We start from the raw sequence: 15,084 nt of genomic DNA, 5'->3' as shown, positions 1-15,084 counted from the left end.
TTAATAAACTGACCATACTTGCTCATTTAGGCCCTTACAATTTTTCTAGACTTCTTATCTCCCTCAGTTTTAACCAAGCAAGGATTACTCTCACCTTCCTGCATTCTTTGTCTCTTAGAGACACTTTGACTAAGTAATCATCCTCATTAAAAATCCATCCATCCTAACTACCCTTTTGTATTTTTTTTTTTGGGGGGGGGGGAGTGCTGGGGATCGAACCCAGGGCCTTGTGCTTACCAGGAAAGCACTCTACCAACTGAGCTATCTCCCCAACCCCTCTAACTACCCTTAATGCTGCACTCAGCACCAGTTTTAGATCTCTTTCTCTCTTCCTTTTTTTTTTTTATTGTAAACAAATGGGATACATGTTGTCTCTCTATTTGTACATGGAGTCAAGGCATACCATTTGTGTAATCATAAATTTACATAGGGTAATGCTATTTGATTCATTCTGTTATTTTTTTTCCCTTCCCCCTGACTCTTTCTCTCTTCTTAAGCCTCTTAACAAACTTGATAGAAGACCTTATCTAGCTTCTTTCTTAGGAAAGAAGAACCATTCTGAATTTGCTCTGGCCAGATCTTTTACACATGTTCATCTTTACACCTACCAAAATCATCTTTTCTTTGCATCAGCTTCAGTATCCCCCCGCTCACTAAGTTCCTGCCTTCTTCCAATCTTGTAAGGGTTGTGATTTGATAGTAGGTAGTCCTAATCCAGAGTCCTTGACCTTATCTCCATTTTACATAACTGTAAATGAAGGCTACCTGGAGATTTCGTTCTTTTCCCTTTTAGATTTTTATTCAGAAAATATAGTTTTAAACACTGTCAAAAACCACATCTAATGGACATCTCTCAGTTCACAGTCTTGAGTTCTCTACCTGACATTTTGTCACCTTATATTTTCTTTTTTCAGTATTTTTTCTGATAGTTCCCATCCTTCCTCATATTCCCTATCACCCAATCTCCAGGCTCAGATTCTGGACATTTGCTTTCTGTTCTTTTGATTCTTAAGCAGTTTAAGTGGGATGCTTCTATCCCACTTTCCATTCTACAAGGCAAAAACTGGTTTACTCACCCTTCAGCATCAGGGTCTAAAATAATGGCCAGTTCTGTTAACACAAGGCCTGCCAAATAATGCTGCTGGCGGAAAGGCACAGACAATTCAAACATATTTGCAATCTTCTGGTCTTGTACATTTGTGGAAAATCCAGAACTCTGTTGGAGAGTAAGGTAGAACAAAAGTATAACAGCTGTGCAACAAACATCCTACAATGAGGACATTACAACCAAAGAAATGTTAGTATTATTAAAAGTGAGATAAACCTTACCTGGGATAGCTTATTTTATATTACTATTATTAGCATCAGAGAAAGAAACTGCTCTTACTTTTGGTATAGGAGACCATGATCAAACCATTTTACTCATTTAATCATTTTGTTACTAAAATTGATTAATAGAAAATTAATTTCCCTTCTCTCACACAGAAAATCTTCCATTTGTTTTTTTCTTTATTCTCATACCACCTAACATTTCAATATCATATTCTCAAGGGGGAAAAGGCAAATATTAGAGTATATACTCATCCCACAGTATAAGAAAAATATTTCTAGTCAAGGCTATTGGTTTCTAGAGAAATTCCAAATACCAATAATTATTTTTCAGAGAACATATTACCTCTAGAATTACTATCTCTTTGTGGTCTACTTATTGAGTTTCTTAAAGTTTCACTGCTGCAAAATAGCATTCCCCCAAGATATATTCCATATTCAGAACCACACATGAGGAGTTTTAAAGAACAACAATAGATTTCAGATATCTCTATAGAGAAATCATCTCCTAGTAAGAATACAAAATTCTTTCAGGTTCCCCCTCACAAGAGAATGTCTCTGTTATTTCTTAAAATTTTAAAAGAATGTAGTTAGATGAGAGAGGGGACAAGAAGATAACAAGAAGAGAAGAAATGCTATGAGAATTTCCTGGCTAAGTGAGATGTTCAGTAAGGAGGCAGATACAAACAAATGTGTTTCATTAAAGGTTTTAGAAACTGCACCTACTACATCTTTGACAAAAGATAGGGAAAGAAAGTAAAAGATCAGTCTGATTCGTTACAGTAATGATGTGCTAACCAGGTATAAAAGTGCCAAAAAATTGATCTAAATTTTCTGCTAAAATGAAGTGAAAATCTGTAGATGCTCTCTGTCTTTCTAAGTGAAGTTGAAGTATTTCTTTTCAACAAATTCCATTTGAGAATTTAATATCTTGAAAACAGAATTAACTTCTGTTTTGACTTTCAGACATTAAGAGCTTAAGGAAATTGCTTGCTTACATCAGGAATAATATAGCAGAAAGAGTGATTTACCAGGAGAGGAAAATCTTGACTTCCTTAGTATTAAAACTACAAAATCCCTTAATCTCAACCTATATGAGAGTATATACATAATAATTATTACAATAACCCTTTTTTATCTTTAGAGAAACTGCTAGCTGTCTAAACCAAGTGCCATCCACTGAAAACTAAAGTTGTTCATCTAGTTTCCTTTGGGTTTTCTGAATATGAATTAAGCAGGGCCTGGAAGGTCTACATTGCAATTTGATTTCTTTCTCTGATTTATTATGCTTCATTCCCCTTCCTTTCATAGGTATTGATCCTTAATATTCATCATGTACCCACAAAGAAGTGGTTAACTCTAGAATAAATTCTTGATTCAAAGTTGCCATTTTTACTTAGTAAACTTTCTGTGTTTCCATTTTCTCAAACACAAGGTTGGGATAATAACAAAACTTACCTCCTAGAGTTGTTCTAAGGATTAAATGAGCTATCACGCATAATGCACTTGAAACTAAGCCTATCATACAGGTATTACTCAATAAGTACTACAATTTTTCCATTGTTTAAAAACCCTTTCCACAAAGGTGGACTATATAAGCATGTTTATCCACTTTGCATACCTGGGATGTTGCAGAAGAAACTGAAGGTGATGGAGATGCAGGTGGAGTAAGTAAGCTGCAGGGTAAGTTTAATGTAACATAGTGCTCATGGCTGCAGATGATTCGTAGAAAATCCAACCTCAAAGACACCAGGACACTTGGATTTGATAGTGAATAAAGCTTTGAAGACACCTTGTAGCATTTTGTAAATAAGACAACATTAATTGATAATGTTATTTATCTAATGGTGATATTAGAATGACAGATAAAAGGATCAAAGAATAGTAGTGAGCAGTTTTGGGTTTTATAATAACAGTACCAGCTTTTTCCAGAGTTACTACTAAAATTAGAAATTTGAAACTACAAGACTTACTATATAAATTCATTTCACTAACCTAAAAGTAACATTGTTACCTTTAGCATTAATATTTCTACTTCTTAAAAATCTACTTTGTGAAGGAAAAAATATACCACCAAAATAATATCACTTCTTTTAAAATAAACTATCCATTCTTTTTATAGCATCTTGCATTCACCTATATTTATAGTATTATATTTATAATACTTATAATTGTCTATTTTCCGAGCTACATCATAAACTATTTGGGGAGACAGATGATAAACGGACTTAAAAGTTTTAGTATCCCTAGGGCCAAGCTCAATGTTTGGCAAGTATAGGGGTTCATACTTCAAGAATAAGACAGGATGAGTTTTGGTTGCAATAGGACATAAAAATTACAGGGGGAAAAATGAAACAAAAGTATAAAGTTTTGCAAATATTTGCAAGTAGGTCAGTGCCCAAGGAAACTTAACTCTCTATTAAAAGAAATAAACAATAAAGACATCCAATAAAACAGGTCTTCAGAATTTTAAATATCATATTGCTAAGGAGAATTCTTAAGCAGTAGTTCCTCAAAACTCATCTATGGACCATGTGGGAAGTGCTTCATAAGCACTATGTCTCACACTACCCTTGATCTACAACTAGGATTAAAAACTCCTCAATAATTCTGGGATGGGACCCAGAGATCCATATAATTTTTAAAGTTCCTATAAAAGTTACTTCTGGAACAATGATATGGCTTACAATCAAGTGTTCCATCAGGACCAACAACTAATGTTTCTGAAAAGGCAGGTTTCATTGATCAATTGATAAATATTTTAAAACAAAATCAACTGTTTGTGGAAGAAGTCCAGTATGCTCTAAGTTAAGTAAAACAAAGATCATGAATGACATTGCGGACTTCAGCAGACATCTTTCGATGATTTCAAACTCTGCAAGGTCAAGGAATATAGAGTAGGAGAAATACACAGCAAAATGCAGCTACTTTTAAAAATTACTCAAGACACAATCAGTTCAGTTAGCTGTTCATTCTGTACAAATGCTGCCCCTGCCTGATATCTTGAGTCTGTTTTACATTACTACTGATCTGGCTACCTGCTCCAGAAAGGGAATTAAAGAGTCATGAGTAAGTCATGAGTAATTAGAGAATCAAGAGAAGCCACTGTACTAATATCAAAACTTACCCAAGTGCTTTTGCCCTGATAAAACAAATGAACTTTTGCCTTAATAATAACAATGTTAGCTTGTACTACTTTTTTGTTTTAATACCAGTAAATGAATGTGCTCTTGAAGCTTCAGCTCTAGAAAGAGTTAACAGTATTTAAATTACTTGATGACGAATTATTACTAATTATATATTACCTGTTTATAGCAGGACTTTATAAGGCTAAAGACAAATCCTCTGTCCATAACAGATAACAGATCATTGAGAAAGAATGCAAGGCTTATATTGAGTCTCTCAACCATTTCTGCATCCTAGGAAACAGAATATAAAGCAAAACAAATTAAATTAAAGTATGATAGTTTAGTCTCAGCTTGAAAGAGAAATAAGTAGAAAAAATTTATCACTACCTTCTGGAATCGGGAAACTATATCACTAGCAATTGTGCTGACAAGAGCAGCAATGTCATCCATGAAACGTTCTGGAAAACGACTTTTCCTTGGAGCATCAAGTTTATCATTAAAGTATAAATGGTGCACCATACTTTTTACCTGAAAAAACACATAAGCCATTCATTTAATTTCTTATAACTTCGGTTAACAGTTTCAATGACTCTAAATGGACTATCTTTTTCAATATACCACGTAATTTAATAGGTGGCTAAAATATTTTGTTTTTCAAGTATTTTGAAAAAGTTTCTTATAATATTTTGTATGTGTCAAAGAAATATCAAACATAATACAAGTCAATCACTATATTACATTCATAAAATTATTCTGGCTTTCAATAGGAAAAATATTCAGTAAATATGAAGAAAAAAAATTCACCCTATAAGAAAATTTTTAATTAACTTTGCCATTCCATATCCCTAAATTCTAAGCTTTGAAAGGTTAGAAACCCTGTCTTCACTGTAGTGTTTTCAGCATCTACTGCAGAATGGCATATGGTATAAATACATACACATTTAATGATTAAATATTAATAATAAAATATTAGATAAAAATTAACATTGATTTAAGTTCACAGAATGCTTTTAGATAGATTCTTTATTATAATGCTGTTGTAATGGTAATAAAGATATTTAAACTTCAAATTCAAGGAAATTGAAGCTCAAGTCCTACAGTGTATACAACATAGCTAAGTCTTAAAAACTGTGGTCTTTTGACTTATATTTAAGAAATATGAACATACATGTAAGATTTTTTTTAATTATAATTTTTATATTACAAAGAAAGCATATGAATTATAAATTTGCTCCTTATCCTCTATGGGAAAAAAAGAGTTTTCTGTCACTTATATACAGTCTCTTTACTGCCTTCCTTCCCCCTTTCCTTTCTTCATCCCTCACTCTCCTCCCCCCAAATTTTCTTTTTCTTTCTTTGTTGTGGTTTTGTTTCTTATTTATTTATTAAATACTTATTTTTTGGAAGAAAAGTTTCAGTGATTTCAGTTTTATAGAGTTAAGGAGAAAAAAGAAGGTCCTTAGTGCCAGCATGCTGGGGTTTAAATCATAGTTCTGCTACCTCTAAGTTGTATAGACTTAGATTAAGTCACTTAAACTTTTCTGTATCTTGGTAATATGCTAGCATATTTTAACTACCTGAATAATTTTTTTTTAATTTTGTATGAGTACATATATATACGTATTTTCCTATAACTGTATTCATTTATTAAAATATTAGTTCATTTATTTGTTTTTAATATCATTTATTAAATTAAGCAAAAGATGATGATGTTTGTTTACTGGCTGTAATTGGCTTTTCCCTAAGAGTTTTCTAACTATGATAATGGCAACCGACATCTACAATGCTCATTTTTACCTTTAGTATAAAATCTATAGCACTGCCATTATACACCTATACATCCAGATTAGAGAGAATATAGTACAAGCTTCCTGAAAAAAGACTGCTAGCTTCTGCAACTATCCCTGAAAAAGGAGTTAAAATGAACCTTATTCTTTACAATTTCACCTCAATGTGCTTAGTGTCACAGTGTTTAGTCAGAAATGTAATACATGTAATTTTTGTCTTGGAAGTACATATAAGACCGTAAGATGTACAATAGAAAAATACTTCTAAGATAAAAAATGAGCTAACATAAAACTGTTCACTAAGGAAAAACTATTAAGGGATGTGTTTAGTTTGCTCACCATTAACTCAAAAAAGAACCAGGCTTGTTGCAAAGCTGATTCCCGAACACTGCCACTGCAAACAACCCATTGTAAAGCCAGCTCCTCGTGAAAAAGCTATCCAGAAGTAATCCAAAGTTATTATCAAAGTTAAATCTGCTGATAACATAACCAAATAATAATGCAGATACAATGAAGATATAATGAAAATAAGCAAAATAAGGCATGTGAACCATTCAATGATGCAGTGAAGACACCCATTAACGAAACGGCTAATATGCATGTAAGACAGTGGCATGTTGAACAGCTGAAAAAAATTACATGTTATCTTGGAGTAAAATGTAATTTTAAAAGGACAGCTGGGAACTAGCCTCCTAAATTGTACCTGCAAACAGAAACTGGACCAAAAACTCAACAATTACAAATAAGATCTTGTTTGTGCCTGAAATACATATTTTAACGTACACAAATACACTCATGAACTTTGCTGGTACAATTTAGGAAACACCTTCAAATTTTTAAACTTTGCTATGCCATTAATTTTCAAGTTTTCAAGTGCTTAAAATCTTTTTTCAAAAATCACAGAAAATTCCTGCCTCATAATGGATATGCATACAAAGCATTTGCAAAGTAGTGTATATTAATATGAAAAAGGACTAACAAAACTGTGCAGAAGGGAAGCAAATCAACATATCTTACTAAGAGTGAAAATTTTTCTAACTCATCTTCCTTTCCCTGGAGATTTAAAACACAAAACAGAAGCAGTTACAGAAACAGAATTAAGAGTTGATACATTTTTTTTGGTACTAAAATATGACGATCAAATTTGAATTAACTAAACTCTAAAAAACAGTCAATCCCCAAAATAAAACATTATCTTTAAGTAAAAGAGCTCACACTGGAGAAGTACTGGTTAAAGGCATCAGACAAGCAGTGCTTGCTTAGATGTATTTTTAAACACAATGTCATTGTTTTAATATCTTATTGATTATGTAAAGAAATTGTGCATCTATATAATTGTTAAAATTATATCCCCCCTCTATGATTTGTCTTCATATGAATCACCTTTTTAGTTGGTAAGCGTCCCGTTAATGTTTGTAAGAAACTTGACGTCTCTGTGTGCGAAGACATACGATTACAACTTCGATCCATAGCCTATGGAGTGAAGATGAATGAATGACCAGATAACATTAACACTGCAGTGGATGACTTTGTAGTTCAAGGATTATGTACAATTTAAAAGTAGAGTTTGACTATGGTTTCAACAACCATCTATTTTATTACTTATCTTGTTTACATTATTTTAATCTTAATAATGATGTATGAGAAGTATTAAAATGGCTTCCATATATTTTAGCTTATAAAAAAAATGAGTATTTTAATGACTATTATTTAGAGTGCTGCAAAGAATGAAACTTTTTATTTGTATGATCTCTATACATGCACATATCCAGTAAAAATATATAAAAAGTAAAAACATACTTCTCAACTGGTTTCTGACCAAAAAAGAAAAAAAGAATTTTGTATTCAATAAACAAAATTAAGTTTAGAATAACTTCTTTCATTTTTCACTGTTATCAAAAGTCATCACTCAAATACATCATGTAGTATAGCAAATATAAATCATTTATAATATTAAATAGAATTAAAAATTTTTAAGAATAAGGGACTTTCCTCCAAAGCCACACACAGGTGAGAAGTATCTTTTGAGGTATCATGCAGGTATTAGCTATCAAGCAACTAATCTTAAGTAAGCAAAACCTAATTCAACTAAATTATAACATTTCATACTTTGCAACACAGTACAAATGAAAATAAAATTTTGCTTCTGTCATATAATCTAACAGCATGGGGATAATACATTGTTCAAATTTAATTTCAACTTACTACTCATCTTTCTATTCAGTTATTGTGGAAAAAAAAAAGATAGTGAAGACTAAATGAAAATGATATAATAATAGCTACTCTTTAAACCGAACCAATAGGAAAACTGTTGGGTTTTCCCACAAAAATATTTGAAATTCTTACTAAAGATGTGCAACCCCCAAAGTAGAAAGTGTTATAAAAGCCATCAATTGCATAAGCAGCAGGCACTGAAATATTGACAGGAAGTATAGGAGGAAGTAGAGGAGACAGAAATAGGAAAGGAAAGCATTACTGGTGCTATTGGTGTATTCATGCATAGTAGTTGGAAATGTGCTAAGTAAACAAAAATACACACTTAAATGATTAAAAAAAAGCAAGCCACTGAAATCACAGTATGTACTAAAAAGTAATTTTCTAAAGGGAAACATCAGCAGCCAATAAAGAAACCTCTAATGTAAACACCACCTGTGGTTGATTCTGTACTTGGACTGGGGTTGGATCCCCATGGGGCAGCTTTTGGACCACCAGTGTTAACCCAGGAATTGGAGCGATCTAAACCCTAAGCATATAATAGAAAGCAGTTGGAGAGGAAAGAAATATTACATGTTGCATGCTATAAATTATTCTTAAAGAAATCCAGACTTTCCAATGCAAACATGTTTTTAATTAGTACGGTTAAAGCAATCAATTTTAGGCACCTACAAAGTATTAGTTCACCCAAATTATCTTATTATGTAACATAATTCTTTAAAAAAAGATAACCAAGAATATTAGTATAGCATTTAAATGTAATTTCTCTTTGTATAAAGGAGTCACCTCCAAATACCAAAAACTAAAGTTCCCATAGCATCACCCTCTCCAATTCTTCCTAAAGGTAGGTAGTTCAAATTAGCATCAGAAAATTTCCTCTGAATTGAACTGAGGTCTAAAGGGAAAAAATCTAAGAAAAACATTTCATTCTATGCTAAAGACTAATTTAATTACATTTCTCATCAGTTAAAAACTACTGTACAGTAATACTCCACATTTCTATTTGACTATACCTCTTCTTTGACACTTTCTTTATGGACTAGGAAAAATTAAGTAAAATATTATGAAGAAAACAATCCTAGCATTTTTGTCCTTCCTAGTAACAAAAGTAGATTTGGAGTTGTGTTCATTTTTATTGTACTTGATGTAACGAAACATAATAGGCTACTATCTTACCTAAATAGTATAAGGAAAAAATATGCTAGATTGTTTTCTTCATCATCACCTTCATTATAGTTTTTTTTAATATTCTACTAATGGGTATGGTCAGAAGTGAATTATGACTGTCTTTATGTGAAAGGGGGTTACTATGCTTCCTGGGGAAAGGACTGAAGCTTCCCTTCTATTTCCTAATCTGACAGACAATCAGAATCACTTAAAGTTTTATAAAATTAAGATTCTGGGTCCTACCCCCACAAAATTCTGATTCAACAAACTGAGCTAAGGAAATGGACATCTGCTAATTGGAACTGGAGTGAGCTGTAAGGAATTTTTAGAGGATTATCAGGGTATATAATAATAATAATAATAATAATAATATAATACCCGAGACAAGCTGACTAAAATATTAGAGAATGAGTACAGACCCAAACCAGAAAGCACCAAAGGAAGATCAGGTAAAAGAACACACAAGAGCTGTAACAATGGCAATCAACTACTAGACAGTAGTGCCTTTGGGAGGCTCAACCTGTGTGCAGGGCTCTACTTTAAAACAATTAAACCAGAGTTGCAGGAGATGAGGTCCTAAAATCAGTATTTTTAAAATATTTCAAGAGATCTTCAAAAGATAAGAAAGAAAGAAAGAAAGAAAAGAAAGAAAGAAAGAAAGAAAGAAAGAAAGAAAGAAAAAAGAACTGTAGCTATTTAGAACTTTAGTTTTAGGAGGAATAGTTCCTTTGCTTTCCCCCCTTTTTTTTTCCTTTCAAATATATAGAAAGAAGTTGAAATATGATACAAATAACATCTATTTCTTATTTTTGACAATGAATATTTAAGATTGGAATGAAGGTTCAATTCAGGTTCTCCTGCTTATTAACTGCAAAATCTAAGATAAATTACATAGTCTCTAGGAGGAATGATTATATCTCCTTCAAATTTTAAGAACCAAGTTAAATAGTGGAAGTAAATTATTAAATGCAATGCCTTGAATACAGTAAACTCTCAAAAGTAGATTTTACAAAAACTTTCCATACAAGTTTTATTAAAAAATACTTGGTAGCAAATAAATTAGATATTATCCAAATACCAGTAAAATCTGATAACCAATACATTTATTAAAAATAAAATTCCTGCCTTATCAAGACCCTTTTATAATATTTCGAGTAAAACAAGTCAACAAGCATGTATTTCAGGTAGTTACAACACATTTTTTCACTATTTTCCAAAATTAGGTCTCTACTGTAAAAGCCTGAAGTTCTTTCTGCCATATTAAATTTTATAATCACTTCTTATGTTACAAAAGTAATAAAACATAAAAATCTGAGTTTTGCAGAATTATAAATGTTCTCTTCTTCCCTATAAATTTCCACAAAAGAAACAACTTAACCATACCCTTATAGTTTACTTTTTAAGTCACTGCTTAATAATTCTTATTTAAAACTAAGATATATGATAATCTATAATGTGAAAATAAACAAGTATCTTTTTGCCATAAACTTTATTTTATGTATACAAAAATACAAAAAATAGTGATGCTCTGAACAGTTATAATTATAGTCAAAGATGATGATGATGATGATGATGATGATGATGATGATGATACCAGACGATGACTGGTACTGGAGACTGAACCCAGGGGCACTTTATTACTGGGTTACATACCCAATCCTTTTATTTTTTAAATTGAGACAGGGTCTTGCTAAGTTTGCTTAGGGACTTGCTAAGTTGCTGAGGCTGGCCTTGAACTTTGGATCCTCCTGCCTCACTCAGTCTCCTTAGTCACTGGTATTACAGGTGAGCACCACTGTGCCCAGTTCAAAGCTAACTATTTAAAGAAATTTGTGGCCAAGTATGTTTTAAAGAAAATAACTTCTAGGTTACAAAGCAAATAATTTGAGGGTTACAAATTAATAATCATATTGAATAACCCTAATTAAGCAAAATTGTCACTGATTTTACTAATGTAATCATATTATGTTTACAGATCCACAAGCAATATAGAAAAGATGAACAATGTGTACACATGTGTATGAATGTGAGTGGTTTTTTTTGGTTGCCAAATTCCAGTTAAATTTTTATTATTACATATTTTTGTGGTGATGGAGATTGAACCCAAGGCCTCACACATGCGAGGTAAGCACTCTACCACTGAGCTGTACCCACAGCTCTCATTTTGTCCCATAGGTATAGAAAAGTTCCTTGAGCAAGGCTCATACTGTACGCAATCTGACATCAATATTCATGTTATAACACAAAGACTTGGCCTTACATGCCTAAGATTGCCTAACACAACAGATTCTCAGTTTTTGAGAAATAAAATGAAAAATTATGAGGTGATATATAAGAAACTATATCAATATAAAATTGCACTAGTATTTGATTAAAAGCAATAAATTCACTCCTGATGTAACCATATGTTTACATAATTGAATGTTAAATATTCTTGCTATGACTAAGAAAGCACAGGTAGTTTTGGCAAAATAAATGTAAAGAAAATCTCCCAAATACCTGTTTAAAACTACTAGTATAATAAAAGCCTGTTATATTACATAAGCATTCTTAAATTTTAGATGTTCTACATTTAATATTAGGGAATGAAGTGTAACCAAAATTTTCCTAAGGTCAAATCTCTAAAGACTTTAAATATATAATTAATCCTGATAGGAGGACAGTGAGTAAAAGAACAATTTGATTTTTTAAGAAGTAATTTTGTTCTTGCTCTGGATGCTCCATGCTCACAATCATTTATTGGATAAATATTTATTGAGAAACTTCAGTATTGTTTGACATTTAGGGGCTTTATATATGTCAGTGAACAAATGCCAAAGAAGGTAATAGCAGAAATACTAGAGAGAATTTTTTATTTTAAATGAGAGAATAACAGCATGCCTGTATGTGGAAAAACAGATGATGCAAGAACAGATGAAGAGAACTGCTGGAGTAAACTGCAACTACAGGTAGCAGTAAGAAGGGATGGGAGCTTGTCTACAGTGGAAGAAATGAATTTAGAAAGAAGGATAGTTCATCTATAGCAGATTATTGAGCAGTCGGTAGTAGGTAGGTAGATGTGATGGTAAAAGTCTATGCAAGTTTTCTTCTGATCACTTTCAGTTTTCCCAATGAAACGGGAGATAAAATGAAAAGGAGGAAGAGGAGAAAGGTATTGGGAGGTTTGAGTACTATGATTTCATATACTATGGCATGAAATCATTCCTGGAAGAATGAATGGTGAGTAGGATATAGGACACAGAATATAGATTCCTTACATTTTCTGAAATACAATTATATACCATTAACAGTAGGGATTATAACTAAATGATAATATAATATGGAAGTAGTTAATAAGACTTTTCCAATGAAAAGAGGAAACAACATAAAAATCATTCAAATAAAACTTAATTAGGGCAAGGGTGAATTGTCCTAAGACAAATTCTCATCTTGTGAAGGCTTTCTCAGAAATTAGTTTATATTTACTTATGTACAAATGTATGTCCCATTTAATGATCTTGAAAAAAGGCAACAAATTATTCCAATATATACAGATCTCTTTGTTATAAATCCTGAGGTTATAGTCTATCTATGAGGAATAATTCTAGAATTATGCTAAATAAGGCACAATGCAAATCTTACAGAAACTGAGACATTTTTAAAGTAGAACCTTGAGGAATATGCTGTCCACAGTTCTATGATTGTAGAAATTTTTATAATTTATAAATTAGATTCAAACTACTGGAAAACTATATAGCATATAAGTCATGCTAACGACTACCCTGTTATGATGAGATATGAGCAAGAATGAAAACAAGAATTAAAAAAACCTGAATTATTCTGCTAATCATGAAAACATGTTAACAAGGAGCCTTCTCTTTTGCAGTTGCCATATTACTCAGGTTACTGTGCAGTGTCTTATAATACATTTACACATCATTCTCTCTAGGAGTTCACAAAAAGTCAAAGTTGTTTAATAAGAGAGGCATTTATATAGATCTTTAAGTTACTGAAGTGTTTTAATTCACTAAATTATAAGTTTCTGTGAGAAACTACAAATTATTTAATATGAATGCAACTATGTGTTAACATTTCTTAATGTAAATTAAGCCTTTGAGTGTAAAATTTCTGTAATTATATGAGCTATCTATATTTCTATACAATAAAACCATAAGGATAGGTCTGATGGTTTTGAGTAATGTTCAAGTATTATTATTTAACAAACAAATTCAGACCTTTAAAATTTCATAGTAGTTCAAGTTAAGAGTTAAACATGAATCCTAGAACATGTTTATTAATTTTTCTTCATATCCAAATTAACAAAATAAAATGTCAAGGAAAATAATATCTTCTTTTCCAATAACAAAAAATAAGAAGTAGTATGGCCAAAACACATGATGTGATTTATTGGTCTCAGTCTTTGCTTTGGTCTATTTTAGTTAAACTCTGAGTTATATTTGTACTTTACATGAGAAAGGTAATAAGTATCTGGTGGGGGTGATAAAGATGGATAATTTGAACAAAATATAGCTGGATCTTATACAAGATGGTCTCTTATTGTCTGGGATGATAATTAACCATCATTAAAGAAATCATACTTTTATAAGTCTACACACTTCATACAGTTTCCTGTGAAATGTGACTCAATTATTAACCAAGGCTAAACACTGTTACTAAAAATTTTTGAAAGGGGGTTCTCGTAGTTTGTATTAATGATGGCATGTCTTTACACATCAGTCACATGAATCCCTTTTAATTGTACAGAAATTAAATCTAGTCATTTTCACATCATAGAGTAGGATACAGGACAATAGTAAGTTGCATGTAACTAGTTATCTTGGATACATTTTAGAATTTGGCAAGTTTTTCTTAGCAGAGTACACAAATCAGTTTGTACTAGCAACTATATTTGATAGAAATATAAAACAGTATTTTCTGACATAATAGAAATGTACAATTCTTGCTTATTCCTCAGCATAGAAAATATACAATTTCTGGCTTATTCTTAACTCATACACATCTAAATATTAAGAATAAATTAAAATAATTGAACATTTCTCATTTTTTCATAAACTGAAAACCAAATTTATAGCTGCATGTGGTCAGTTTACCTTACTGCCGATGATTGACCGAACTTCATCATCTGGTGATGTTGGAGTCCCAGATATATCTGGGTTACTATTACTAAGGCTTCGGGAACGATTTAAATTAAGGCTTGCAGGTCTCACAGCAGATCTAGCCATTGTGGCATAATGCACTGATCCTCCCAAACCCCCAGGACCTGGATTTGCATATAAAATAGCACAAAATTAAACTAAGAAAATTACTCAGGGAAGGACCTGAAAAAAAGCTTATTATACAAAATTTCACAAAGATCATGAATTGCTTTTATTTCTAAATGAAAAATACTATATTTTAAAAAATACCAACAGAAATAAAAAACACCCAAGAACTGACAATAGTTACACAAAAATATTCGA

General features: G+C 31.7%; 1 protein-coding gene across 9 annotated transcripts in view; it reads right to left on the bottom strand.

Moving 5' to 3' along the window:
• Dock7 (dedicator of cytokinesis 7) overlaps nt 1–15,084 on the bottom strand; it is a 226,457-nt gene that overhangs the window by 73,805 nt on the left and 137,568 nt on the right. For 5 of the 9 annotated variants that reach the window (XM_047552860.1, XM_047552869.1, XM_047552874.1 and 2 more), the window contains exons 22-28: nt 14,716–14,885; nt 7,628–7,717; nt 6,584–6,679; nt 4,845–4,985; nt 4,635–4,748; nt 2,951–3,121; nt 1,077–1,216 (exon numbers count right to left, since the gene is read on the bottom strand). In XM_047552860.1, the coding sequence (XP_047408816.1) occupies nt 1,077–1,216; nt 2,951–3,121; nt 4,635–4,748; nt 4,845–4,985; nt 6,584–6,679; nt 7,628–7,717; nt 14,716–14,885 (922 nt within the window). Of the gene's footprint in view, nt 1–1,076; nt 1,217–2,950; nt 3,122–4,634; nt 4,749–4,844; nt 4,986–6,581; nt 6,680–7,627; nt 7,718–8,888; nt 8,988–14,715; nt 14,886–15,084 lie in introns of those variants that run through there. The other 4 variants (XM_047552901.1, XM_047552908.1, XM_047552916.1 and 1 more) reach the window with 2 other exon arrangements.

Source organism: Sciurus carolinensis, chromosome 1, assembly GCF_902686445.1.
Source record: "Sciurus carolinensis chromosome 1, mSciCar1.2, whole genome shotgun sequence".
In the NCBI taxonomy this organism is placed as follows: Eukaryota; Metazoa; Chordata; class Mammalia; order Rodentia; family Sciuridae; genus Sciurus; species Sciurus carolinensis.
This window is presented reverse-complemented; position numbering and strand designations above follow the sequence as displayed.